Source organism: Mustela nigripes, chromosome 9 (assembly GCF_022355385.1).
Source record: "Mustela nigripes isolate SB6536 chromosome 9, MUSNIG.SB6536, whole genome shotgun sequence".
Classification (NCBI taxonomy): domain Eukaryota; kingdom Metazoa; phylum Chordata; class Mammalia; order Carnivora; family Mustelidae; genus Mustela; species Mustela nigripes.
The window spans coordinates 33,873,601-33,898,577 of record NC_081565.1 but is presented as its reverse complement, the minus strand read 5'-3'; the positions used below and the strand labels follow the sequence as shown (position 1 = coordinate 33,898,577).

Here is a 24,977-nt window from a genome sequence, read left to right as displayed (position 1 = left end):
AAATGTTTTCTCCCATTCTGTGGATTTTTTTCACTTTCTTTATTATGTCCTTTTTTTTTTTTTTTAAGATTTATTTAATTTACTTGAGAGAGAGAAAGAACATATGTGAGCATGAGCCGGGAGCGGGGCAAAAGGAAAGGGAAAGAGACAATCTCAAGCAGACTTGGGCTAAGCTAAGTGAAGAGATGGGTGTGGGGACTTGATCTCGTGACCCTGAGATCATGACCTGAGCCGAAACAAGAGTGAGATGCTCAAACGACTGAGCCACCCAGCCCGTCCCTTAATTGCACCCTTTGGAGCACAAAAGTTTTTAATTGTGATGAAGTCAGTTTATCTGTGTTTTCATTCTTGTGTTTTTGGTATGTATTTGTTTAGGTATGGAGCCTGGCTCCTAATACACATTCAACTAATCTATTTCAATGAGTTAGTGATGGCTTTTTGAGGCTGTTTGGTGCTTTTATCCTGTAACTGCTAATCTTTTTTACGCCAGCAATCCTCTTTATTGATCATTTTCTAGTGTACTGTCATCGTCTGTTTAAAAACAAGTGGGACTTCTCCATTTCCTGTGTTTATTATGCCTCTTACTGTTTTTCCTTCTCTGATAACTATCATGTGCATTTTGCCCCCCCCATTTAAATTCTAGAAATGTCTAGAGTATCCTTCCTGTTGCTCTTTGTAAAAAGAACATAAATGTGATTTTTGGTACCCAGTATACTATATTATTATTTAGAAAGGCCCTTTCGTAGCTTTAAGGTTTTGTTTTGTGTTGTTTTTTAATCAGGGATGCCTACTGGCTTTATTCACTCTACATGTTCAGTTTTCGGTTTCTTCCCTCTCATTAGATCCCTCTGCAGATGCTTCTCTGTGTGACCCCTGTGCTTGTGTAGGAGAAATCCTCTCTTTGTCTCTAAGCCGGCTGGGTCAGGTCATCATCCGGTCAGACAGTTTAAATCAACTCTAAGCTGGGGTATGAGGCGCTCCTTGATGGATAATGGGCATGAGGTCTTGTACTTGGGTTTGTCTCATACATTTTGGCTCCCTGAAGCAGTTTTTGGGTTCCCCGATCCTTGTTAAAATTTGAGATCCATTATCACTGACATGTGATTTTCAGATAAGTGAGGTCCTGTTGCATTAAGCAGAGCTCCTGACAGTATTTGGTAAATGGATGAGAATAAATGATAGGGCTTAACGGCAGAGCCCCTGGGGAGCTGTTACTCCTCCACATTCTGTCGTTTATTATGACAGTAAATGCCTCATCTCGTCCCCATTTGACCCTTCTCAGAAAGGACCACTCGCAGGGGGGAAAAGTCATTTGCCACAGACAAATGAGAAATAGCTCCCGACTTGTGGTTTTGAAAGAAAGAAAATACAAACTTTCAACTTACCTGCTCTTAGATTTATAGAGAACATATATGTTTTTAAAGATCACTCTAGGGGGAATCTTCACTCTCTAGGATTTCCTGTTGGAATCCTCACAGTTATCTAGTTGAAAGGGAAGTGGAATTCATCCGAAAGCACAAAAGAAAAAACAAAATCACCAAAGGAACTATCCATCTGTGGAATTAGTCAGCCTCAGACACCCAAACGGAACAATACCTCCTTCCTGTTCACAGTCCCTGTTTTTCCTCTTCTGTACTTCTACTGATGCACTGCCTCCTGCCTGATGCCTGGCCAAGTGTACCTGCATCCCTGCTTCCTTGTGTCTCTGCATCACACCCCCACGCCCTCCCTCCACCCCATCCCAGCCCCCCTGCATCCCCGGCCCCGCCCCCCTGCATCCCCGGCCCCGCCCCCCTGCATCGCCGCATCCCTGCATCCATCCACTCTGCCGCAGCTACTGAATGTCTTCTGTGCCAGGACCTGGAATGCATAGATATACCCTCGACATCTCTCAAGGTGCAGCTCAAATGTCCGGTCTTCCAGGCAGCAAATGCTTTCCTGATTCTTTATCCCACACCCCACAAAGTTAGAACTGCTCTCCCCCCTTCTCTGAGTGCCCAGAGCACTTCACGACTTCTGTTCTAGAGACTGGTGCTGTGTTCAACCAGATGTTCCATGCACCCGTGTCTGTGCCTTACTTAGCTCTGTCAAGAGGAGTGTTGGGGGTGTTCTCCGTGCTGCATCTCCCTCCTCCAGGATGCCTAGGGCTGTCCCAGTTTTGACCACTACCTACAGTCCTCTCTCTCTCTTTTTTTATAATACTCCTTCTCTTCCAGGGCTAAAGTTGCTGCAGCTGATGGGACCCCCGGGATCCCAATCCAGACCCTCACGCCTGTGAAACACACAGTAAAAATAGACAAAGATGCCCTCCTCCAGGACTACGGATTTCACATTTCTGAGAGCCTTCCCCTCACGGTGGTGGCTGTCACAGCAGGTAGGGGTGGACTGGGAAGCAAGAAAGGAGTTTGGTTTTTCAGGAGGGGGAGAAATAGCCCCGGATCTCTTCCCATCTCTCTGTCCTAGAACGTAATTTCAAAAATGCTACCCCAGGGAGTTAGAAAGGGCATGTCTAATTCTGACCTAATTCTGGTTAGAGCTTTGTACCTTTCTTTGGTGCTGGGGGTGGGGGAGCCCAAGTTCACCTGCTGATTGGAACCCCAGGTTCCTGCTGGCCTGGAGCAGGGCTTTACCCACCCTTGGCTCCCTAGCCAGTCTCGGGGTAGTGACAGTATTTGAATCAGCTGGCCCTCTTCCCTGAAACACTGCATGCTCCGAGCTGGGGAGAGTTGCTGGCCAGAGAGTAATAGAAATTATTGATTTGTTTTCACTTGAGTCTTTGTAAGATATAGGCTCTATCAAGGCGAAGAAGAGCAGGCTGGAAATGTCTAGTATTTGTTTCCATACATTAGCTGTGTATTGATGTTAGATCTGGACTTAGTTAAAATCTACCGATTTCAGTTTATACACACACACACCCAGAGTTCTTTAGAGATGAATGCAATAAATGGCTAGCTCTGTTGATTCTGGGGGTTTCTGCTAGTTTTCTTTTTCAAGACAGTCTCCTACTATCCCTTGAAGGTGATGGATGATAGATACATTATTCACGTTTTATAAACAGGAAAATAGATCCCTGTGAGCCCAAAGCTGGGGGGCGGGCAGGAAGGGGGGTGAGCTGGTGCCCAGGGCACTGGAGCAGCCACCCATTCAGTTATACCACAGTGACACAAAGGGCCTGGGCCCTCCTGGCGTGAACACCAATTACTTCTTCTCTGTCCAACAGGAGGCTCTGCTCATGGCAAGCTTTTCCCCGGTGATCAGATCCTCCAAATGAACAACGAGCCTGCTGAAAGCCTTTCCTGTGAACGAGCAGTCAATATACTGAGGTACTAAATTGCCTCCGTTACCCGCAGAGTCACACAGATGATCACAGCAGAAAGACGGGTGACAGGAATGACATAATTGATCTCCCCCAGGGCTTTAGTAGGGTCCTCTTCTCCTTGAAGTGGAGGCAGCAGCCTTGTTTGAGAATTTGGTCTCGGTCACTGTGTGTCATCTGTCCAGAGAAGGGATGGAGTGGGGGACAGCCCCCTGCTATGCTAGGCACTGCACGAGGCACAGCAGGCGGTGGGGTTAAGAATAATACACAGGCTCTACCCAGTGAGGATTTCCAGCGTTGTTGTAGTGTATGCCAAAGATTGGACTAAAGTGATGCTAAATCTGTCAGTTCTTCTTGAACCCTTCCGATAGCTCTTCTTAAATGCCTGGTTGGTAAATTGTAGTTTCACTGATATGGCAGAGGTCACCTTCTGTCCAGTGGCATCGTGACTTGTGTCGACGCCTCACTTTCTGTCTAGACCGTGATCTCCCTCAGAGCCAGCACACAGTGAGTGCTCAGTTGAATGAGTCAGTGATTGCTGACCCTGGTTTTAAGACAGAAGAAGGTCAGCGATAGGCGTGAAGAGGGCTGACAGACATCTCGTAGGCCCCTACAGCCTCCGCCATCTTTCAGTTGGTCACTCAACACTCTTTTGATGACTTTAAATTAAGAGACATGAGAAATGGAGTTACATGAAAGCCAACTTAAAGATACTTATTATGCCTTTTTTTGGTGAGTGGTGTTGGGTGGTTTTCATTTCTGGGGGCCTATTGTGGACAACACATACTGAACGATGAGTAAGAGGGACAAAGTCAGAGTGAGACAAAATGAAAAGGCAGGATACGGTCTCTGCCTTCTGGAGGCACACAGTCTTTCTGTGGAGAGACACAGAGACACAGCTTACAGTTTACAGAGAATCCATCAAAGTGTAGAAAATAGTGTCCTTTCAACCAAGCCTGATATTGCTTCCAGATTGCCAGAGGATAAGTTGTGTGGGTGGGACAGCCCCCTGATGGGATTTGATGATTTTGTTTCTACAAAATGAAGCATGGTGATAGAAATCATGATGTTTGGTTTCTCAATTATCGGGTGATTTCTCTCAAAGATGATCAGTGCTCGCAAATTAAGTTTATATTTTCAGTGAAGCTAATATTTCTGCCAGGCTAAATCAAACTCTGACTAACAAGCAAAATTATTCTCAGTTTAAAGCTGTAGGCCAGAATGTCGCTGTTCAGGTAACATTGAACTGGGCCTGTTTCCTGAGCACCTGAGCAAGGAGCCCTGTGGGGCCAGGGGACGGCACTCCCCTCACACCACAGACTGAGAGTACGGACTCAGACTCTCGGGTGCACCTGTGTGAGGCTGAGGGCAGACACTGCTTCAAGAGCAGCAGAGGAAAGGGGCTGTAATGGCTACAGATTCCTCCAGCCTTTGGGGAAACTGGGTTTGACAAAACAGAGGAGTCCAGAAGGATTTCAGCTGTACCTTTAGTGTGGGGTAGAATTTGGCCCACAAGAGTGGAGGTGAAGGGTGATCCAAGCATAGAAGTGATAAGCAGGAATTACCAGGTGGGGTCAGTTGGCCTAAGGCACCAGGTGCCTACTAGAGGAAAGTTCTGGGAAGTGAGGCCCACGTGGTGAAGGGTCTGGAGTGCTGACACAGCAAGTTCAGGTGTCAGTCTCTGGGTAGAATAAGGAGGCATTGAGGACTCCTCAGCAGGGCTGTGACTTGATGGGTGCCATAAATCTGTGCTCTCTGTCATACACTGCAGGAATCCCATTTTTTTTTTTTTAAGCTTATTTCCCAGGGCCATTGCCACATATAAAGAGAAAAAATCAAGGAAAACATGGCACAACAGCACCTCTCTACTCCCTCCAGATATCTGGGAGACCTGAATGTCCTTTTGAGAGCACTTGGACCTTGGTTTGTTGTGGATTGTCTTGGGAAAGGCCTGTTTTTGTATAAAATGGAAAAGAGGCAATCCCTAGACACTTCGAAACCGCAAGTTGATTTTACCCATTTGAGGAAGCAACATACCAGCAGCAATTGTCCTAAATGTTCATATTGCAAGAAGTCAAATGAAATTATTTGCAAACAGCTTCTCTATGTAGCAGTGGCAAAGGAAAAGGAAAGATGGATTGATTTTTCAGTTCTGTTCTCTAATACAAAATGGAAGTTGGGCCAGCGTCTAGTTGACTTTTCTCACTTTGAGAATATATAAGAGATGATGACAAGACAGAAACGTCTAGTATCTTGATGTATGATTCGACTCATCGCACTGATTTTGTGTGCCCCAACACCACAAGCTGGCTGGCTTTTAGCTGATAAATGTGATCCACATTCATTTATTCAATTTAGTGAAATGTTTAGTCTAAGTTGGCTGAATAGCAAACTAAGTTTTCTGTGTTATTGCTCTGTTTTCCCATAAAAAATTTTTTTTGGACATAAATCTAGCCGAGTGGTCATACCAACTGCATGAGTTCCCCATCATAAAGACTAAATTAAATCTAAGTGACTTAACTAAGTGGCTGTAGGTATAGACTAGATGGTAGAGGCAGGTGTCTGAAGAGTCCCTCACGGTCAGGGGTGGGCTCTCTGAGACTGCTTCAGCTCCTCTGCGGACCCTTGCTTCCCTCTCATCTTTCTCAATGTTGCTGAGCCAAAGAAGCTGAAGCAAATTAGGCTGCTTTGTAATTCTGCCAGTCTTTTTGACCCTGACATACACACACACACATATCATTATTATTATTATTATTATCATCATCATCATCTAAAGTCATGAAATGGTTTTATTTTTATTCTTTTTTTTTTTTTTTTTCAGGGAAGCTGAAGACTCTCTTTCAATCACAGTTGTTCGCTGCACGTCGGTAAATCTCTTTCTATGTCTGTTAGTTTTACCTTTCTCAGCCCCAGGGCCCCAAATCCCCAGTAGGATATCACTCAGAGCATAAACAGGAAAGGCAAGTGGCAGAAGGGACAGCAGCCAGGCAGCAAGTGGGTGGGCAGTCACTGTTGCCTGAAGATAGCTGATGTGTCGGTGCTATGGAGGAGAGACAGGTATGGGTCAGCCCAGGCTTTCAGAACTTTTGGTGCAGCCAAGGAGACAGATCTAGACTTATGCAGAGTGGGACAATGACAAGGGCACTGTACTGCAAGCATTAAGATAAGTTTGTGTTATGACTTTGGGCAAGTCATTAACTTTCAGTTTTCATTTCTATAAGACAGTGATGATGGCAATAATTGTCTTGTCTCTCTAATGGGTTATTTTGAGGACCAAGTGAGTTGTTGGATGTGAGTGTCTTATCAGCCCTGAGTTCATCACAAGGCAAGGTGTGGCATGGATGGTGTGCTGGGAGGAAATGGCAATCCTAAAATCCACAGGCAAAGGAGCCCTTTCTCTGTGATACAGGAAAAGTATATAATCAAGTCCTAAGAGAAAGAACTACCAAGGAGAAAGCGTTGACAGAAAATTCTCATTCTGAGAGACTTTTTAATTCATACCTCTTAGCCTTGGCCAAGTAAAGATAAAAAAAAATAAATAGGGGCATGGAGAATTTTAGTAATGCATTTAATAATCTAATGTAATTGACTACCTACCAGTCTATCAAGAAAACTCAATAAATTCCCCAAATAAGAAACTATGTAAGTCACTTTTCCAGAATACAGTGAAATAGAAATTAACAACTACCAAAAACTTAATTAAAACTGTCCAGCCTTCAAGAAGATGTGGTATATATACACAATGGAATACTATGCAGCCATCAAAAGAAATGAAATCTTGCCATTTACAACAACATGGATGGAACTAGAGCGTATCATGCTTAGCGAAATAAGTCAAGCAGAGAAAGACAACTATCATATGATCTCCCTGATATGAGGAAGTGGTGATGCAACATGGGGGCTTAAGTGGGTAGAAGAAGAATCAATGAAACAAGATGGAATTGGGAGGGAGACAAACCATAAGTGACTCTTAATCTCACAAAACAAACTGAGGGTTGCTGGGGGGAGGGGGGTTGGGAGAAGGGGGTGGGATTATGGACATTGGGGAGGGTATGTGCTTTGGTGAGTGCTGTGAAGTGTGTAAACCTGGTGATTCACAGACCTGTACCCCTGGGGATAAAAATATATGTTTATAAAAAATTAAAAATTAAAAAAACTGTCCAGCCTTTTGGAAATAAAAATGCAATCTCCCAAGCAAAGATGGGGTCAGACAGAAAAGCAAAACTGCCATTATAGACTAGTTAGAAGAAAATTTAAAATTAGAAGTGTGCTCTTTAAAAATTATGTGCAGTCAATGCTATACTCGAGAGTAAAATGTATAGCCTTAGGTGATTTTATTATTGAATAAGGAAGTAGATCAGGTGAATATTTAGTGCATGAAGTTGGAAGAAAAGACTATAAAACAAACATAAGGCAGAATAAGGAAAATGAGAGAAATCAAAATCTAAAGGATACTTTGGAAAACAAAAATTATAAATTTGATAAATAAATCCTAATCGGTTCATTAAGGGAAAAAATAAGAAAAAAGGAAATCTGCAAGGAAAAGAAATAGGTGGACCATATGTGAAAGAAAGTAGAATATTATGAAGGATGTAAACATTTTTTAAAAATATAGAAAGAGAAACATACCATGTTCTTTGGTGGGAAGACTGTTATGAATACATTGGTTATTCTCATATTAATGTATATTCTTACTGCAAATTCAAACTCCCAATGGAACTTGTATTTGGACTTTGGCAAAGTTTATTGAAGTGAGAATTATCAAGAAAATATTTTTTTAAAAGATTTTATTTATTTATTTGACAGAGAGAGAGAGCGAGAGAGCACAAGCAGGGGGAATAGCAGGGAGAGGGAGAGGGAGAAGCAGGCTCCCTCCTGAGCAGAGTCTGACTCCGGGCTGGTTCCCAGGACCCCAGGATCATGACCCAAGCTGAAGGCAGATGTTTAACCAACTGAACCACCCAGACATCCCTTATCAAGGGAAAAAAAGGGGGGTAATGGGGTGCCTGGGTGGTTCAGTCAGTTAAGTGGTTGACTCTTGATTTCAGTTCAGGTCGTGATCTCAGGGTGGTAGGCTCAAGGCCCTGTGTTCAGTGGGAGAGTCTGCCTGAGGATTCTCTCTTTCCCTCTCCCCCTCCCCCCTCACTCTCTTTCTCAAACGAATAAATCTTTATAAAATAAAAAGATTTAAATTTAAAAATTTTTAAAAAGAATAATGAGGATGGCCCTGGTATAACCCTTTTAAAAACTAAAATGGTTGGACATGTCAGTGTAATCAAATAGAAAGTCCTAGAATAGGTACATATATAAGAATATAGTATGTGAGGGGCACCAGGGTGGCTCCATTAGTTAAGTGGTTAAGCATCTGCCTTGGGCTCAGGTTATGATCCCTGGGTCCTGAGATCAAGCCCTGCATTGGGCTCCCTTCCCTCCGCCCCTGCTGTTCCCCCTGGTTTTACTCCCTCTTTCTCTATCAAATAAATAAATTAAAAAAAAAAAAAAGAATTTAGTTTGTGAAAAATATGGCATCCCAAATCACTGGAAGAAAAGATAATTATTCACAAAATCATTCTAGGATATTTCTTTAAATATTTGAAAAAAATAGTCTCATCACACCATTTGATGTAATAATAATTACCTATAAAAAAAAACATTAAAATGGGGCCCCTGGGTGGCTAGTGGGTTAAACCTCTGCCTTCAGCTCAGGTCATGGTCTCAGGGTCTTGGGATCAAGCCCCACATTGGGCTCTCTGCTCAGCGGGGAGCCTGCTTCCCCCCTCCCTCTGCCTGCCTCTCTGCCTACTTGTAATCTCTCTCTCTTTCTGTCAAATAAATAAATCTTTAAAAAAATTTGTTGAAAAAACATTAAAACGTAAGCAATATGGATGAGTGTCTATCTGGCCATTGGTTATGGAAAGAATTCCTAACTATTGAGGGAGTGGGAAGAAGCACAATGAACAGCTATTTGACTATGTGAAAAATTACATTTCTCTGGTCTAAAAAGTTCAAAACACTAAAAAAGCAAGGAAACTGCGGTCTCTTCTCATTGTTGACAAGTACTGTTTTTTGTTTTTATTTCTTGGAAATAAAATAGGGGAAAAACCCACCTAAGTAGGATTAAGATGTTTGACATAAATATGACAGACCAAATGTTTTATGGACAAATAAATGGAGATTCTTCTGAACAGCATTTGTCTATGAAATAATGTGAAACCAGTGTATAAAAAACAGTATACTGAAAGCTAATTAGTATAAATGGTGGTGCAGGTGGTAAGAGTTTTTTTATTAAAAAAACTGGTGGTAAGAGTTTTTTTTTTTTAAATAGAGATTCTTTTTATATAGTTGATCAGTATCTCTATGGAGAACATCTTACTTAATTAGGTGGGTTTTTTCCCCTGCTGTTTTCAAGAAATGAAAGCAAAACACTTGTTAAGTAAATAAGAGGGAAACAACTTAGGGTTGCATCCTTTTAAAAATGAAAAGCGTAGAGAGAGGACAATTAACATGTTCCAGAAGGACTCTGGAGATTCCTCCGAGGTTCCCAAGCAGAGGAGGGTGTGAATGTTGTGCTCCAGGGGTCCTGGGAGGGAAGCTGATATTGGCCCATGGCCTGAGAAATGGCCTGAGTGTTGTCCAGCCCACTCAGGCCTCTCATCAGGAGTTACATGATCATAAGGCGAGTGATCATTTATGTCTTACGTCAGCAAGGATGCCCATCTTTGCCATCACAGGTTCTTAGAGTTCTCAAATGGCTTCAAATTGATTAGGAAATCTAAAATCCAAAATTGGGGGGATGGGGCTTGGCTGACTCACTCAGTAGAGTGTGAGACTCTTGATCTCAGGGTTGTGAGTTTGAACTCCATGCTGGGAATAGAGATTACTTTAAAAAATCTTCAAAAAGTTGGGGTGCCTGGGGCACCTGGGTGGCTCAGTGGGTTAAAGCTTCTGCCTTCAGCTCAGGTCATAATCCCAGTGTCCTGGGATTGAGCCCCACATCAGGCTTTGTGCTCAGCAGGGAGCCTGCTTCCCTTCCTTTCTCTCTGCCTGCCTCTCTGCCTACTTGTCATCTCTGACTGTCAAATAAATAAATCTTAAAAAAAAAAAAAAGTTGGGGTTCCTGGATGCCTCAGTCTGTTAATTGTCTTTGTTAATTGCCTTTGGCTCAGGTCTTGATCCCAGGGTCCTGGGATCAAGCCCCGCATCAGTCTCCTTGCTCAGTGTGGAGCCCACTTCTCCCTCTGTCTGCCACTCCACCTGCTTGCGCACTCTTTCTTTCAAATAAATAAATAAAATCTTTAAAAAATAAAACGAAATCCAAAGTTGGAATAGTAATTACTGTTTCTGTAGGACTTAGAATTTTATGGGGAAAGATATATGTTTAATTGTAGAGAGCTGTATTTATATTCATGATTTATAATGTGTTATTTGTTATATTAATACCAATATCTAATTTCTTTTTTTTTAAAGATTTCATTTATTTATTTGACAGACAGAGATCACAAGTAGGCAGAGAGGCAGGCAGAGAGAGAGAAAGGGAAGCAGGCTCCCCACTGAGCAGAGAGCCCGATGTGGGGCTTGATTCCAGGACCCTGGGATCATGACCCAAGCCAAAGGCAGAGGCTTTAACCCACTGAGCCACCCAGCACCCCCATATCTAATTTCTTATTAAATCTTCACTGAAAGAAAATCCTAGAAGATAGACATATTTGTTATCCCCTTCTTACAAATAAGGACTCTGTGGCCTCACATGCCCATGGTCACACTTGCTGAAATCAGTGGAACTGGGTTATTTTCCAGGTAGTTAGATTTTGGAACCTATGGTCAATAGCGTTATGCTAGTCCACCTCCTTGATCCTGTTGTCTTTATTTTTTTATTTGTTTTTTAAGGGTGGGGGGGGCAGAGAGTGGGCGAGAGAGAGAATCTTAAGCAGACTCCGTACCCAGGAGCACGGAGCCCAACATGGGGCTCAGTCTCATGACCCTGAGATCACAACCTGAGCCAAAACCAAGAGTCTGAGGCTTAGCTGACTGAGCCACCCAGGCGCCCCGATCCTGCTGTCTTTATGAATTGACATTGGCTAGTCTACGGCAGAGAATGGTAAAAAAGATATAGAACTTTTCAGCTTGTCCCTTTCGGTGTCCTTTTAAGCATTAACTCTTAGTTCAGCAAAAACATGCACAGAGAAAGTCTTTATCAGCTCAGGTATTCTACTCTCTGACGGATTAATTTAAAACCCAGGGAGCATCTAAATATCCTAGAATAATGAGGACCTCATATTCTTTAAAGTGTCTCTTTTTAATATTCAGTGGCCCAAGCAAGTGGTTTGCAGTGTCTTTTAGATGCCTACGTACACAGCGAGCAGAGCTCCTATTTGGGTATAAAAGTAGAGGACCCGCGGCGGGGCCTGTGGATTGGGCATTTCTGTGACAGAGTGTGTGTTCTTTCTCAAAGCAGCTAGTTTCTTGGTTGGGTAGTTCCAGATATGAGAGAGACCCTTCTTCCCTGTGATTCCCACCAATTAATGCTCGTCAGGGCAAGTGCACATTGTATGAAATAGATTAGCAAAGGTTTGAAAGAAAGCAGGCTGTGGCCTTCTCTCCAGACTCACTACTGTTCCATCAGCTCTCTTCATCTGTGATGCCTTCTCTGAGTTCTCACTTCTCTGATAGCTCTCTGCATAGATCCTGGCTGCATGGTGGCCTTCCCAAATGGTGGCACCCAGAAAGGAATACAGTTCCACCTAAGGTCAACTGATGAGAGTCCCCAGGGAACAGAGAGAGCACGTTTGATATGCATCGAAAATGCTAGCGAGGTCCAAGATGGGGTTAAGATTTTAAGAGGCCCAGTCACGCTGTTGGCTTGGGTGAAATTTGTGGTTGACCGAAAACTGAGGTTTTGGTTCCAAATGAATCACTTCCAAGCCCCCATCCCATGCTGTGCTATTGATTTTTTTTTTCCTCAGTGCCACACTTCACAGTAATCCCTGTCAAATCATGTTGCTTTGGCCCAGTGTTGTGGCATGCTGAGATTTGACAGTCGGGGAATTACAGAACTGAAGGGTATATTTGTACAGTCATCAGCTGTATTCATTCTCCCTTCCTGTCAGGATCCACCTCTTCCCACGCCTCCCCTACTTCCTCCATTACCCGGCCAATTGATTTTCTATAGTCTGATCCAGCTCTGGGTCTCACTCTTGCAGGATTGCTGTCCCCAAGGCAAGAGAGAATAGTAATTGCCCCCTCCTTCCACCCCCCACCATGGATTCTTTTTCTCTCTGCATCTCTCCCTGTTCTGCCCCTGGTTTCTCATTCCTTTGAGTCTTTCTCCATCTCTCCCTGTTCTGCCCCTGGTTTCTCTTTACTTTGAATGACAGTTGTACCTGTCACTTTGACCCCTCACTTTACTCTCTTCCCTTCAGCTCTTGACAGCCCTGCTCTCTTATACCCTCTCGATGCTTGTTGTTAGTGATATTTTGGCCTCTGGCCCTTAGCAGCCCCTGGCCCTCAGTTTTTCCACACACCTGTTTTAAATATCTAGTTCATTTATCTTGCCTCCCAAATTTCTGCTGCCTGAGATCTGATGATACCTTGTAGCTCTGTATCATTCACTGGTTTGGTAAATACACGTTCTCTGACCTCATCCAAGCCATTGCTAACCATCATTGTTGGACACTGAGCCAAAGGGAGCCTGAGTTCCTGAGTTAAATCAGGACAATTTTGAGCATAGTTCAATTAGTTTTGAATCCTCCTAATGGCTCTGCATCTGGCCTTCTCCACAGGGGGATTATAGGAGACCTTATCAAATACTTTGCAAGAATGAAGGAATACTACTATATCCCCAGGACCCTGCCTTACCAATCTGGAATCCCATCTTCAAAAGAAAAATGAACTCGGTTGCCTCTGACTTATTCTGGGTAACTCCATATTGGTTATTAGTGATCAATGACTAAAAGCTCTCTGACCACCTTTTATCTTGAATTCTGCCAAGTAATAATGACAAGCTTACTAATATGTGTTTTCCTTAATCTTCCATGTTCATTTTCTGGGAAACTTGATACTTAATCATCTTTAGTCTCCTGATATTTCTTCCATTTTCTTTTCTGTGGATGATACCAACTGTTGTGTGTGATAGTCTAGGGGTCCCTAGATTCACTGGCATAGATGTCTTGAACTCATTCAAAGAATTTGATAATTTTATCACCAATTTTTGGTTGTAAATTTCTTTTTCCCCTTATTGCTTCTATTTCTTCTAACTGGAAAATCATTCTGCTGGAAGAAGAAAGCAAGCTGATGTTAAGTAATTTTTGAAGTTGAGAGATTACCATACCTCTTCCCTGGGAACATTGTTATTTCCCCTTCTCTTTTTACTAAATTTTTAAAAAGCAAACTATGTATTTGAGATACTGAATCATAGTCGTGAACCCTGTTACACCAAGGCTCTAGTTACCTGTGAGATCAAATTTATCTTGCATTAAGAATTCAAGGTCACTTCTGGGGCGCCTGGGTGGCTCAGTGGGTTAAGGCCTCTGCCTTCTGCTCAGGTCATGATCCTGGGATCAAGCCCCGCGTTGGGCTCTTTGCTCAATGGGGAGCATGCTTCCTCTTCTCTCTCTCTCTGCCTGCCTCTCTCTCTCTGCCTACTTGTGATCTCTGTTTGTTAAATAAATAAATAAAATCTTTAAAAAAAAAAAAAAGAATTCAAGGCCACTTCTTTTCTTCAGGTGCTTAATGGCATTGGTCTGTTGATATATGAGGCCATGAGCATGGTTTCCTATAGTTTCTCTGACTGTTGTTATATCTCTCTTTTATGTCAGCTACATAAAATGTGGTCCAGCGCTCCATCTTGAGACTCTTAACACATGTCCCTTTCTAGAGCCTGGCCTAAAGGACTACCCAGACCAAGAAATGGAGCATGCCAGGCTGGGAATAACATCAGGATTCATATCATAACATATCAGGATCCAGGAAGATCACATGGATGGTCTAGATCATGCAAGCTGCTGTTCACTGTGTCACAATGTAACCTCCTACGGTCTAGGCTAGGGGCTTCATCACATACTCATACCAACCTGTGATGACTCTTTCTACCTCTGGGGAAAGAGGGTACCACCGAAAAGAAGAGAAGGACAAAGAGCAGCCAAGGATAAATCACAGGGGCCAGAGCTTCGGGGAGCCCTGGAGTTATTTGGATCCAACTCTCCCATGGTACATTGGAAAACTAAAGGCTGGAGAGGAGCGATGACTTGGCCAAAGTCACACAGAGTTATTTTGTTTTGTTTCATACACACACAAACACACACACACATACACACACACCTGGTTTACCTCTCTAAGAATTTGTGTTTGAGGTAGTTCTCACAACTGCTGAGTAGCAGAACTCGGGTCTTCTTGTTCATAAGCCAGTTTTTGTCTTTGTCGTACACAACCATGTTGCTACCGTACCGAGTCCTCGACCGTTCTCAGACACATCAGAACATTGTCTGGGTTGGGATCATCTAGGGGATGATTAGTGGGATGCTGTCCTTCTCTGTCGGTTTTAATGGAGGCCTCAACAGCTGTCAAGGTTGGTGCTTTCGTTTTTAAGAGGTGAGAAGGTGTGTCATGGCTTTTACAGAAGTCCGGTTCTAAAATGTGTCATGGTAATGTTTTGCAGGGAGTCCCCAAGTCATCCTTCCTGACTGAGGAGAAGAGAGCCAGGCTAAAGACCAACCCCGTGAAGGTGCACTTCGCGGAAGAAGTACTTGTCAGTGGACACAGCCAGGTGCGTCTCTAGTCAGGGCCTTGAAATCACTCTCCATGAAGCTGGTGAGCCACCTCTTGGCACCAACCTCTTTGAGACTCTGGATTCTTGCAGCACAGAGGGGATACCGAGGGAGAGTGGTAGGTTTGCTAGAGGCTCTGAGCGCTCTCGGTAAGGTGCCTACAGACTGTGGACAGGGAGAGCCAGGGAGAGAAGCATGGGGTGTGGCTGTCTGTTATTCTGGGACTCCATTCTCTTGCCCATGAAATGCCAACAAGTTCTAAATGCTAATTTCTCATTTTGAACCTTCAAACCTAGTATTCCCACTGTATCAATAGTAGTGGTGGGAGTGGTGCAGACTGGCTTTTTTCTCCAGATGAACCCAGTATGTGTTGAACTTCTGTTATATGAACCTGAACTTTTGGGGCATATAATCCTTAGCCATCACGATACCCAGCAAGGGAGGTATTTTAATACATGAGGAAGCAGAGGTTTAAGAGAATTAGCCTCTGAGATCATACACAAGAGAATCTGTAAGCCAAGTCTGTGTGACTTCAGTTCTTTTATTTTTCATTGGAACACACTGTCTAGTCCTTTTTGATATGGAGACATCCAAGATTGGGGGTTCAGAGGACAAATTTGTAAAGGAAAAGTATTGGCAGGAGTTTGATATTTTTAATGTGGACTGTTGGATTAAAGACTCACTTATTCATAGTTTATACATTTTCTTCCCAATGGTCTGAAGCTATTGCCATTCAGCACTGAACAATCAATGCTAGACTTTGAAGCTCTCAAGTCAGAGCTTGTCCTTATCTGGTCTTCTCGCTATAGACACCAGCAGATGGGGCATTGTGGCCATTTTAACAAAGGGCCCAGAGTTCTTATTTTCTACCTCGCCTGCTACTTAACACACCTGACCTTCATTAGACCTGAGAGTGGAAGGTGGATTTGTTCATGAAGGGGCCAGTGGGATGCCTAATGTGGGTTGGGATCCCAAGACCCTGTCACCCAGCCATGTTTGTTTCTGTGTGTCCATGTTTGTGGAAATGTGTTGAACCTCTATAGCAAATTAAATTTAGATGCCATGTGTGTTTTTCGGAGTAATACACAGTGACGAGAAGTGGGGCTAGAACCAAATCACAGGACAGGTAGAGAATAAGAGTTCTGCAAACATGAACCCCATCACTAGGATCCTCTCTTAAAATGGCTGCCATCCCCCACTCACTGGTATTGTGAGAAGACCAGGTGAGGACAGGCTTTAACCTGAACTGGCTACAAAATCTGTTTCAGAGTTTTTGTAGGGGTGAGAGTTTAGAGAAAGAGGCTTCTAAAAAGGTATCTCTGGGGAGACTTGTGGGTCAGAGCACCAAGTCTCTGTATCAGCCACATAAGGCAGAGACAACAAAACCAGTGAGATACCTATTGAAAAGTGATATACCTATTAAAAAGTGATAATATTGAGGCAACTCGGTGGCTCAGTTGGTTAAGTGTCCAACTCTTGGTTTCAGCTCAGGTCATGATCTCAGGGCCGTGGGATCAGTCCGCCTTAGGTTCTGTCCACAGTCAGCGGGGAGCCTGTTGGAGACTGTCTCTCTCCCTCTGCCCTGCCCACATGTACTCTCTTTCTCTCTCTGAAATAAATAAATAATCTTTTAAAAAAATAAATAGCAGAAGATAAAATCTGTTGCTAACCTTTTCCCCTGAAAGCAGGATAAGGCCCCAGAAGAATTTAAAATAATAAGCTAACATTTGCAAAATGCTTGACTTTGCTAACAGTTAAAGAAATGCGAAGGGAGACATGAAAGGTGCCGCTTTACACTTAGTAGATGAGCACAAATAAAGAAAACAAATGGAAGGCCTGATGCTGACCAAGTAGCCACAGTCATGTACTAGTTGGCGACTTTGTCAGTTGGTTTCATATCGGAGGGAAAAGGCAAACATAATGAATGCCATAAAGATGTGGCCCAAGGATCACATTCCTATTAATTTAGTCTATAAAATAATTTAAATGCGAAAATCCCTGAGCTCAAAGATATCTATGGTACTGCTATGTAGAAAAGAGAAAAATTTTTTTTGAAAAGAATGCTCGAGGTCTAGGGCCAAAGAAGGCTTAAATCCATTCTGATATTTCAAACCGATAGAACATTAGAAGTCCATTAAAATCACAAACATGAAACCCCCAGGAAAAAGTGGAAGAAATATGTATCGAGTAAAAAATGAAGATAGAAATCATGTGTGCTCTATTATGGCCACTCTCTAAAAACGATTTACGGGTACAGATAAAAATTGGAAGAAGCCTTAGAGAAAAGTAAATAGTGGTAGTTATGTGATGCTGCTGTGGTTGTATTTTTTTTGGAAGCCCCAAATCGTGAAGTCCCGTGGAAGAAGTTTTGCCCTTGGGAAATCCAAAGATGAAGGTCATTCTAAACACTGGAAAGTGGATAAGCGAGAGGAGAGCAGAGAGCAAGCAGTTTGCGGTCCCCCATCCCGGATGGCGAAGCCACACTGCAATCCGAACATACCCCCCTTTCTGCCAAAAAACTACTGTGTTTTTTCTTAAGTTATAGGGTGATGAGTGTGAATCTTACCAAAAGGATACGAGTCACCTTGCAGTTAGAAGATACAAAATTCTCATCCGAGGCGGATTGTCATATTTTTTACAAAAATCTGATAGGCTTCTCTACCCAGGTGGGCTTTATACCCAAAGTCTTTGCAGAGATTAAAGCTGGAGTTAGTTCTAGCTCAAATCTTGGGACTCTAGAATGGCTTTCTCACTGATTCTGGAGGACACCAACCCCAGGGCCCTCTTGATTTGCAGCTAAATACGAAGGGGTCACTTTTATGAGGCCCAGCCTTGGGGGGATTCTCTAATCCCAAAGGGAGCATTCTCTTGCCTTGCCCAGGAATTCTGGCTGGCCTGGGGTTACCTATCACAGATCAGTCCTGTGCCCACTTTCCAAAAAACCCCCCAAAGAGTGGCAGAATCCCTTAGGAGAATCCACAAGTCTGGGGTGATGGTGGGGACACATGAAGGTGGGAGTGGTCCCCTGCTCTTTGGTGATGCTTCACTACAGGGGTACAGCAGGAAAATGGGGATGGCTGTGAAGGAGCTTCCCACCCCGCTCAGCCCCCTGCCCAGCCCCACTAGGAAAGGTGCTCTGGGGAGAGCATGTGTGCTTGTCATCTGACTTACTAAATTATATCCCATGAGGGTAGACACCAGAGGAATTGAAGTGGCTGCCTATGGTTGTGAGACCTCATAAGGGCTCATGCGGTGCCATCAGCATGCTTGTGACGGGGCTCACATCTCTTCTGACACTTGGATATCCCTGGAATGTAGCATTCCTGCCTCTGTGTGGTATCAACTGGGTCCATTGGAAAAGTCTCCAGATGGCAAGAATGAAGCCACGACATGGTGAGGAGGTTAGGGAGGATCCTGCTCCCCACCTTGGACGGGGCCAGAGGAGCAGAGGACTTGGCACACCCCAGGAAAGGAAGGGCCAGTTTCAACCCTCCTCTTGTGTTTTCCAGGGTAGTTCTCTGCTGTGCATGCCCAACGTGCTCAAGCTGTACTTGGAGAATGGACAGACCAAAGCTTTCAAGTTTGAAGCGAACACAACGGTGAAGGTATTAAGAGTGAACTGGAGTCTCTTTTCTGGGGCGAATTTGGCTCCCAAGACCCCCAGGCACCTTGCCCTGCAGCTGCCTTGGGGTTCCTACAAGCATTAACGTCTGAGTACCTGTAATAAGCCAAGCACTGTGTTATCTCATGAGTCATACAACTCCCCAGCAAGATGTGTTTTTATCGCCGTCTTCCCGGGGCAGAAATCAGGGCTCAGAAAGATGAAGTAGGCAAGGCCTATGACAACTTGTAAGCCTTCATTCTGCCTTAACCACTGGGCTCATTGCCTCTTGTATGTGACTCCACCTACTACTGAAAAGACTAGTACAGCTAAACACTCAAGCAACACGTCCGAGCAGGCCCGAGCACCTGCATATTCCGTTCTGGGTTGAAGACTCTTCAGCTTATGTGTAACAGGCTCCTACATGTGAGGAGATGGTCCGGGCTGAGGGTACAGACTAGGTGAAATGTGGTCTTGTCTTCCAGAAGCTTGCCGTCTAGTTGAGGGAGGTTGGACACTCAAGGAGCTCCTGAGAGTCCAAGGCAGGATGAAATAAGGGCTGCGAAATAGTAATCCGTCTAGGAGGACTGGAGCCCAGGCCATTTTCTCATAGGAGGAGCAGGAGATGGTGCAGGTTTGCTGGCAAGGGTGCTGAGTGACAGAATACAGAGTTTGGATTTTATTCACAGAGAGTCAGGAGTTGCACAACTTCTGAACAAGTTAGAAGGTGTTAGAGCGAGGTTCCGGTGAAGAGGCAGATAAAGGGGGTTCAGCTAGGCCAGTGCAGCTGTAAGTAATGGACAGTAGCTGAGACACACATTGTCACACACACTCACACACGTATCCCATATGCACACATAAATGCACACAGCCAGTGTCACTCTCTGTCACTTTCCTTTGGCGATTCCCAGAGCTGCTCCAAATACCCCATCCCGTTCTTGGCTCACTGTGACTTAGGAGAAGCCAGAGAAAGCCTCTGTGAACTCTGGAAGCCTTTGTTCAGAGAAGAAAGAGGAGGGAGGAATGGATTTACTAAGTGTTTACTACAGGCCTGCTGTCCAGGTGTCCAAGTGCCCAGGCCTCCTGGGCACTTCCTCGTGGACTATCTAATCTAATGCCCCCAGTAACCTTTTGAAGAGACCAGTTTTAGCTACCATTCTGTAGATGAGAACACAGGCCCAAGAGACCCTTCACATTGTCAAGGTCAGCTAGCTCATAACTGGCTTCAAACTTAGTCTGTTTCTGAACCCTGCACTGGAGCTTGCCAAACTACCATTCTGCACCAAAGTTTTGCAAATGAATTAGACAAGGTTTCTACCTCTGCCATCTTTGATCCAAGTGCGTTGGAATGGAAGGCATGACTTATTGAAAGTGAGTCCCACTTTGGTGGCCAAGAAGACTTTGAGAGGGTTTACAATAAAAGCACACACACAGGGGAATTAGATCCCAGGTGATAGAGTTGGGGAAATGAGCAAGGTTTTAGCTGGTATAATACTGGTTAATTGTACTTATCTGTAGTAACCAAATTTTTATAAATCTTTTAGTTCCTTAAGACAGAGAGGGGTGAGGGAGGATATAAACAAATCCTGTGAGTCAAAAAAAGGAAAAATCACTGCCTGTTCATGATCAACTTCTCTTCCCTGTCTCCCCTCCATGGGGAGCAAAGTTCTTACAGAGAAAACCCCCTTTGTCTAAGTCAAGAAAAATAATATGCCATTCCACCAACGAACAGTTCTGTTCAGCTGCAAAGCTGACAGTTGCAAAGCTGTCAGGGACACAGCAATATATTATCCAGGGTCATTCCCAAAGGGAGCCCAGAGACTCGGGCTGGGATGGGGGGAAGGCAGGGGACCTGGGGATAGCTCATAGTGCACTGAGATATGTGCAGTGTGCTCAGAGTCATGAATGTGGGACATGAAATTGGTGTGCTGAGGCCTCAGGGCAGAGAGACCTGCCAGTTGGAGACTAAGGAGAAGCCTTCAGGTAGGCCATCTTGGAAAGATGGACAGACTGTTGACAGGAATAGGCATAGCATGGTGTGTGAATACAGCACTCCAGGCATGAGGAATGGCACCAACAGAGACCCAAAGAAGGGAACATTTGACAGGAGTAGAGGGCTTGTCCTCTCTGGAAAACAGCATGGAGGTTCTCAAAAAGTTGAAAATAGAGCTACCCTATAACCCAGCAATTGCACTACTGGTTATTTACCCCAAAGATAGAAAGGTGGTGATCTGAGGGGTACGTGTACCCCAGTGTTTAGAGCAGCAATGTCCACAATAGCCAAACTATAGAAAGAGCCCAGATGTCCATTGACAGATGAATGGATAAAATATATATATATATATATATATATATATATATATTCTTTATATATTATATATATGTATATATCTTATAAACATATAACATGTTATATGTATATATGTTTATATATATTTATAATATACAAGTGTGCACGCCCAGTGGAATACTACTCAGCCATCAAAAGGGTGAATACTTAACATTTACATTGATGTGGATGGACCTAGAGGGTTTTATGCCAAGTGAAATAAGTCAATCAGAGAAAGACAGTTATCATATAATCTCACTTTTATGTGGAATTCAAGAAACAAAACAGAGGATCATAGAGCAATAAAAGAAAAAAATTAAGACGAAATCAGAGAGAGAGACAAACCATAAGAGACCCTTAATCATAGAAGACAGACTGAAGGTTGCTGGAGGGAATGGGGGGTGAAGGGATGGGGTCACTGGGTGATGGACATCAAGGAGGGCATGTGATATAATGAGCACTGGGTATTATATAAGACTGATGAGTCACAGACCTGTACCTCTGAAACTAATAATACATTATACATTAATTAATTGAATTTAAACTTTAAAAAAGGGAAGGGTGCCTGGGTGGCTCAGTTGTTTGAGCGACTGCCTTGGGCTCAGGTTGTGATCCCGGACTTCCGGGATCGAGTCCTGCATCGGGCTCCCAACTCCTTGGGGAGTCTGCTTCTCTCTCTGACCTTCTCCTCTCTCATGCTCTCTCTCACTGATTCTCTCTCAAGTGAATGAATAAAATCTTTTTTTAAAAAAAGTAATTTTAAAAAGGGGAAAAAAGAGTAGAGGGCTTGTGAGCACAGTGCATTGGAAGAGGCAGGAGCAGATCAAATGGGAGAAGTTAATTGGCACCTGGTATCAGAGAGCTTTGGGTATTAAGCTGAGGAGTTTGGATTTGGGTTAGCAGACCATGGGGGTCCCCTATTCTTGAGCAAGGGAGCGCAATTAGTACATAAGCAGTCCTAGGCTTAGCAAGTTCCTGTAGATCAGGAGTCAGCATTCTTTTTCTGTAAAGGGTTTGATAGTAAATATTTCAGGGTCTCTGTCACAATTACTCAACTCTGCCACTGTAGCAAATGGACATGCTGTGTTCCCATATGACTTTAATTATAGAAGCAAGCAGTGGGCTGGATCTGACCTGTGGGCTGTGGTGTTCTAACCTCTGCCCTAGATGCAAGGTGGAAGTCAGATGGGTGGCAGTGGTCATTAGGATACCACCCTGCAAAGTGGAGAATTGGGTGAGCTCATGCTACAGTAGACATGGGAGCATGGCGAGTGGGACAGAGTCAGGAGATGGGTCTCCATCAAGGCCAGTGCAAAGCAGGCATTCAATAATGTTGAGTTACGGAAGCAGAGAGATTCTTCAGGACATAGCCACTGGTGAGTTATGGAGGATAATAGAACAAGTGGAAAGAGAGGGTTTTGAGAAGCAGGTCACACCTGAAAGTTTGCCATTTACAAAAGCTGTTCTTCTGGCAGGACATCTCTGGTGAGTCTGTGATGATTATTTATTTGAGTGAAAATTTCCTGAACGCCATCAAATGCCGGGCTCTAGAGCACAAGACAGGCAAGATTCATGGTCTCTTCCATGGACCCTGAAGAGAGGCATAAGCCCCCAGGGGGTTGCTTCACCCTTCTAATAACACAAAACAGGATGGCTTTTCTGGTGGTGCTGGAGCCCCGAGGAGAGGAGAGCCATGGGTGGAGGGCCACAAGGGGCGATGAGAAGTCCCACATGTTGCCTATGAAGTTTCGGCTGCCTGCGTTGGCAGTGGACCCGTCAGCACAGGCTTTTTTCTCCCTGGTGGCACTGAGGAGCAGAGAGCAGGTCAAGGAGGTCCTCCCCTGTTCTGTGCCTGAGCTTGAGGGCCAGCGTGGCCCTCAGGTGACCCTTGTGCCTCTCTGTGCCTGGCAGGACATCATCCTCACCGTGAAGGAGAAGCTCTCCATCCGCAGCATGGAGTACTTTGCCCTGGCCCTGGAGGAGCAGTACAACATCTCACGGCTGCACCTGCTGCACGAGGAGGAACTCATCCAGCAGGTACACCTGTTCCTCGTGCAGAGATCTGGGCTGGGCCAGAACCCTCGGGGATAGGGCTCAGCACATGCACAGGGTTGACGCACTTTCTCGTTCCCTCACTCAGCCTGGGGATGTCAGGGCGAGAATCAGGACTGATTTTCATCTGAGATATAGGGGATCGCATTTTGCAGATGTGGAGACAGTGACTTAGAAAGAGAAGGCGGCTTACTGAGGTAACGAAGCCAGTGGCTCCCCATCTTTCTCTTCCAGCTCTGATGGTCTTTGAGAAGTCAGGGAACCATCTGTTGCTGGGTCTGAGTCATTTTTGGAGACTCACCCCCTGAGCAGGACCCTAGCAGACAGACAGGGCACAGTCTGTCTGTAGCACTCAGTCTTTCAAGCATTGAGTGATTTCTTGTACCAGCTTTTTAACCCTTCTATTCCATTAGCATTAAAAAAGAAAGTCAAATGAAATCCCCAAGACAGTTGAAGTAGAGGAAAAAAAAAAAAGGTGTGGTGCATAATATAATACCAATGTATACTAGACTATTATTTGTGGAAAAGAAAACGGTACATGCATGTAGAAGCCTATAAACACAGAGACTGAAAGGGCAGCTAAGAAACTGCAAGCAGATTTCTTTTGGAAAGGGGAGCAGTTTGATGGGGTCAGTGGGAAACTTTACCCTTTTGAGCCTTTTACATTTTATACCCATGGGAAAGTCAGCGGCAAAATTCTGCAGCTGTCTTTGGAGGCACTGAGATTGAAATCTCTGGGGACTTTCATTTTTTTTTTTTTTTTTAAGTTGCTTTGTGGAGTAGCTGTGAGAACAAAGGCGGTTAGAAGATTAACTGTATGGCCCTTACCTTGCAGGTGGTGGAAAGGGAGGAGTCACATGACTACCGCTGCCTCTTCAGGGTGTGTTTTGTTCCCAAGGACCCCCTGGACCTCTTGAAGGAAGACCCTGTGGCCTTTGAATACCTCTATCTGCAGGTGACTGGACCAGCCCTTCCTAAAATAACATTCGTTGTTCTCAAAGCTGGCACACTGGGTTATTTTGAACATGAGCTTAAGGCAGTGAAGCAATTCCCTGGTAGGGATTATCTGAAGGAGAAGAGGCCTGATCATCCCTCACAAATTTCTCTTTCCCTCACTGAGTTGCTATGTTAGGAGACTTGCTCTGTATTAATGAAATTTAGGCTCAGTCCTCACTGTGGAGGATACATTTTCTACTACTATTTAGAATTATGGTTTTTATGGCTACAAGGGGACTTAGTGCTTCAAAGTCTTATTTTAGGAATGATGAAACTGAGTCTTGGGAAGGTCACATGATCTGCCTGGGTCATGCATTTGGTGGCGGAGCCAAAAATTGGTTCCTTGACCCCCAGCTTGGTGTTCCCCCTACTTTGCCTGCTCACGTGAGATTTATCATGTCGTTTTCATCCTGATGAAGAAGAATCATTTGGGAGGCATTACCGTTTTACAGATGAGGCAACTTACACTAGGTGAATTACCTTGCCCAAAACTTACAGATACGGGGGCAGCAAATAGCATCACTGCATTATAGTTGTATAGTTGTATACTTATACTGCTGTGTCCTGGTGCCTGCCTTCATATGTTACCTAATTTAAAACTCACAGAGACTGCAGAAGGTCGATTTGAGTATCCTCGTTTAGCAATGGGAAGACACCGATGTTCAGAGTCTTAGTAAGTTAGCCAAGGTCACACAGCCAGGTCTCAAAGCCTTTCCCTGGAAAGAACTAGGAACACAAACCATCTGTTGTTGTATCCTAATTCCTCTGATGTCATCTCTTCTAGAGCTGCAGCGATGTGCTCCAGGAGCGCTTTGCTGTAGAAATGAAATGTAGCTCTGCACTCCGCCTCGCAGCCCTGCACATCCAGGAGCGGATCTACGCATGCGCTCAGCCACAGAAGATCTCTTTGAAGTACATAGA

The 24,977-nt window shown here is 44.2% G+C and overlaps 1 protein-coding gene across 1 annotated transcript in view; it reads left to right on the top strand.

Annotated features, from left to right (window-relative positions):
- FRMPD1 (FERM and PDZ domain containing 1) overlaps nucleotides 1-24,977 on the top strand; it is a 48,426-nt gene that overhangs the window by 10,001 nt on the left and 13,448 nt on the right. The window contains exons 2-9 of the mRNA XM_059412255.1: nucleotides 2,217-2,374; nucleotides 3,221-3,323; nucleotides 6,138-6,183; nucleotides 14,970-15,077; nucleotides 18,588-18,683; nucleotides 22,920-23,045; nucleotides 23,896-24,015; nucleotides 24,841-24,977. Of these exons, the coding sequence (XP_059268238.1) occupies nucleotides 2,217-2,374; nucleotides 3,221-3,323; nucleotides 6,138-6,183; nucleotides 14,970-15,077; nucleotides 18,588-18,683; nucleotides 22,920-23,045; nucleotides 23,896-24,015; nucleotides 24,841-24,977 (894 nt within the window). The remainder of the gene's footprint in view (nucleotides 1-2,216; nucleotides 2,375-3,220; nucleotides 3,324-6,137; nucleotides 6,184-14,969; nucleotides 15,078-18,587; nucleotides 18,684-22,919; nucleotides 23,046-23,895; nucleotides 24,016-24,840) is intronic.